The sequence below is a fragment of the Olea europaea genome, chromosome 15 (genome assembly GCF_002742605.1).
Source record: "Olea europaea var. sylvestris chromosome 15, O_europaea_v1, whole genome shotgun sequence".
Taxonomy (NCBI): Eukaryota; Viridiplantae; Streptophyta; class Magnoliopsida; order Lamiales; family Oleaceae; genus Olea; species Olea europaea.
The window spans coordinates 4,843,989-4,847,169 of NC_036251.1; the positions used below are offsets into that span (position 1 = coordinate 4,843,989).

General features: G+C 31.3%; 1 protein-coding gene across 1 annotated transcript; it reads right to left on the reverse strand.

The window, feature by feature from the left end:
• Window positions 1–1,563: 1,563 nt before the first annotated feature.
• On the reverse strand, window positions 1,564–2,384 carry LOC111410942 (two-component response regulator ORR9-like). Its single transcript, XM_023041534.1, has 2 exons — window positions 2,139–2,384; window positions 1,564–2,035 (listed from the first exon to the last, which is right to left on the reverse strand). The coding sequence occupies exons 1-2, from the start codon at window positions 2,248–2,250 to the stop codon at window positions 1,665–1,667; spliced, it is 483 nt and encodes a 160-aa protein (XP_022897302.1). The 5' UTR covers window positions 2,251–2,384; the 3' UTR covers window positions 1,564–1,664.
• Window positions 2,385–3,181: the final 797 nt, after the last annotated feature.

Below are 3,181 nucleotides of genomic sequence, written 5' to 3' on the forward strand. Positions count from 1 at the left end.
CCATTTCGTATTAATACCAAAAGTGGTTAACCCAAAAAACCTGCTTTGCGAACCTTATCAAAATACTTGCGAAGCATATAACAATACGCGAGGAGAATGAAGGTGTGAGGTTCGCATAAAATGAACCGTACCTCTCCCCCATCCAAGCTAATTACAGGCAGTCAACACACTAGTAAAGCATGACTCTTTTAATCGAATCGGTTACTATGATGCGAACAAGGAGTCGCTATCTGTCATTCTCCCTAAATGACCCAGTTACTCCCAAGACTGGGAGGGAAATTTATAAATATCCCCTCATTTGAAAATAAGCACACGCAATTCAAATATTTTCTTCTCAAATAGTTATTTCTCTTATTACTCCAGCTTTGAGCATCAAAACTAGTAATATTAGGAAGTAAAAATCATAGCTAGGTGAGTAAGATTTGTTTCTCAGATTTCTGTCATCAGTAAAAGGCAATGTAAAAAACCCTCTCTCACTCACAAAGAACCCACAGCGAAAGCCAAAACATATTATGAAGAATCACTAATATTGTATATCTCGAACTTACATATAAGCGTATTTCAAAATATAGAACCATATAATTACTAATATGTGGTTTTTCAGTGGATAGAAGTAGGAGAAATTTGAAATTTTTCTTCAGTTCTTAGGTTTCTTGATAATGTTAACCGTTCTTCTGCCAACTTGTCTTCAAAACGAACGCGTCCTCTCCAGTAGTTAATTGCATTGCTAAATAAAATTCACCACATAACCAAAATAGACCGTGTTTAAGATAATCACTAGCCAATACAATATGAGAGGAACTCTATTAAGCTAACGTGCTAAATGAAAAATAGACATTATGTAGAGTTTCGTCCAAATTTAGAAACTCTCTTATAGACATACTTGACTAAGAAAAATTTATGTTTCTTTAAAGAAAATAAAAGACACCTAGAGTTGCATTTTTAGGTTGTAGATAGAAATCGTTGAAGAACAATTTTGAACTTTAGTCTCTATTCATTAGACATCAATGACTAGAAGTCTTTCAACAAGGATGTTGGCTACATAGCAATCAAAAGCATGCATTGGAGATACTTTTAAAATTGGGTTTAAATAGTAACAAAGAATAAAGAAAATAGTGACTACATTGATACCACAATTTATTATAGGTGCATCAAATTTTAATTGCATTAAATGTCTCCAACCTTTATTTATTATCATACTTATGCCCTCGACTATTTTTTGATCGAACTTTTATTCTCAATCTTTAACCAATTAACATATTTTATTTTCGATAAGTATTTCCATCGAATAGGGCATAAAAAGAATTCTTTGTCCCTCATTTTTCAAATAGACAAAAATAATAACAAATACAAAAGTGTGACTAGATACTTATTCTTATATTATAGTATACTAACATAGCTTTTGCACGAAAACCATTATCAAAGATAATATGTACTAAATAATGAATGATTGAGAAAAAGAACGCAAAAATAATAATAATAATAATAAATATAAATAAAAAATTGGAAAGGATAAAATGGATTGTTTACCTTAAAACTATTTTGACCATTTATTACCATGAATTTACATTTACAGAGTCAAAAAGGGGGTTACTCCAAGTAATCAGTAAATCTATCGACCTATATGAAAATGTTAGACTAGTCTCTCAACATTCTATCCCAAGCTAATAACCAAAAGAGTTTGATTCAGGCATTCCTCTCAATAAGTGAGGTCTAAGTTTATTAACATCAGATTGTTGAACTGGTTTCAGCAAGAATTCTTCAGCTCCGCTCTCCAAGCAACTGTTAATCCTAGATTGAACATTTTCTGATGACATTATCACAACTGGGATGTTCTTTAATGACTTCGATTCCTTGATCTTTTTCAGGAGATCAAAACCAGTAATTCCGGGCATACTATAATCTGTAATAATTAAATCGACTTTTTCTTGATGATTTTGTGTCGTAGAAGTAAAGGTAGATTCAATGCTTCCATTGTCATCATCCAGCAGCCCCAGAAACTCAAGAGCCTTTACTCCAGAATCCATAATAGTAACTGCAGTTAATAATCAAATCCGTCACGGAAAATCCAATTTATTATAATCATAAAATTAAAAGTACAAATCAATTCAATAGAATAATTCAGTATTGGGATTTACCTTGATAAGAAGAAATCTTGAGGAGTCTCTCAATCAACTTTCTGTCAATGATGCTATCATCAATTGCTAATACATGGAACTTTTTTTCTAAAGATACTCTACCCATTGCCATTCTTTTGATCAGTGTATATTACAAATACAAAAACTGGCCTAAATTAAAACGTGTGCAGAAGGAAGAACTTATGGAGAATACTGATGGGTGGTTTGGTTATATATATGAGGAGGGTTTGAAGAGATGGAAAGATACTGAAAGATAATGACAGTTGAGAGAGAGATCCCACCGGATATCAATCAGAATCTCCCATATCTCTAATGTTGAATTTTAAATATGAACATTATATATATATCCACACTATGGCTCTTTGCGTAGGCAAAGGCCGTGTTGTTGTCCCTTCACCTTTTGTTTCTGTTAATGCATCATTTCCCTCTGCATGTGCAAAACAATTTTTATGTTATATTCCCACTCATTTTTTGAATTTATTTATAGTTTTTGATCAATCTCAATAAGTTCGAATGCATTGAATTAGTCATACTCATACAGAATAAAGTTTATCGCACGCCTTATAATATGTTCCTTCCAGTTTTATCTAATTAAACATACGGATAATTTGGCTTATATTTAGTTTGTAATTAGATACGATAAGCTTTGGTACAGTTGTTCATATTCTGGCCTTTGTTAACTTTACTATTCGCAGTTAATGAGATTTCCCCATCTTTGTCGTGATGAACGTCAAACCAAATCATATATATTTTATTAACTAAAAATTAGGAAAATCATATTTTGTGATGAGATATCAGAATGATTTTAAATTACATCAGTAATTCGCATCAAATATAAGACAAAAAATTCATATATAATAGTGAGAAAAGTAATATTCTTCAATTTGACAAATCAAGCCATTATATGTGTAATAATATTGACTATTGAGGTTGACTCAGAATTCTGGAAATTCTCAACTACATTCCGAATATATTTTTGCATTTTACCATATTCAAATACTCTAGTCAAATCTTAAGTAATCGTTACAAAATTTGTATAAAGA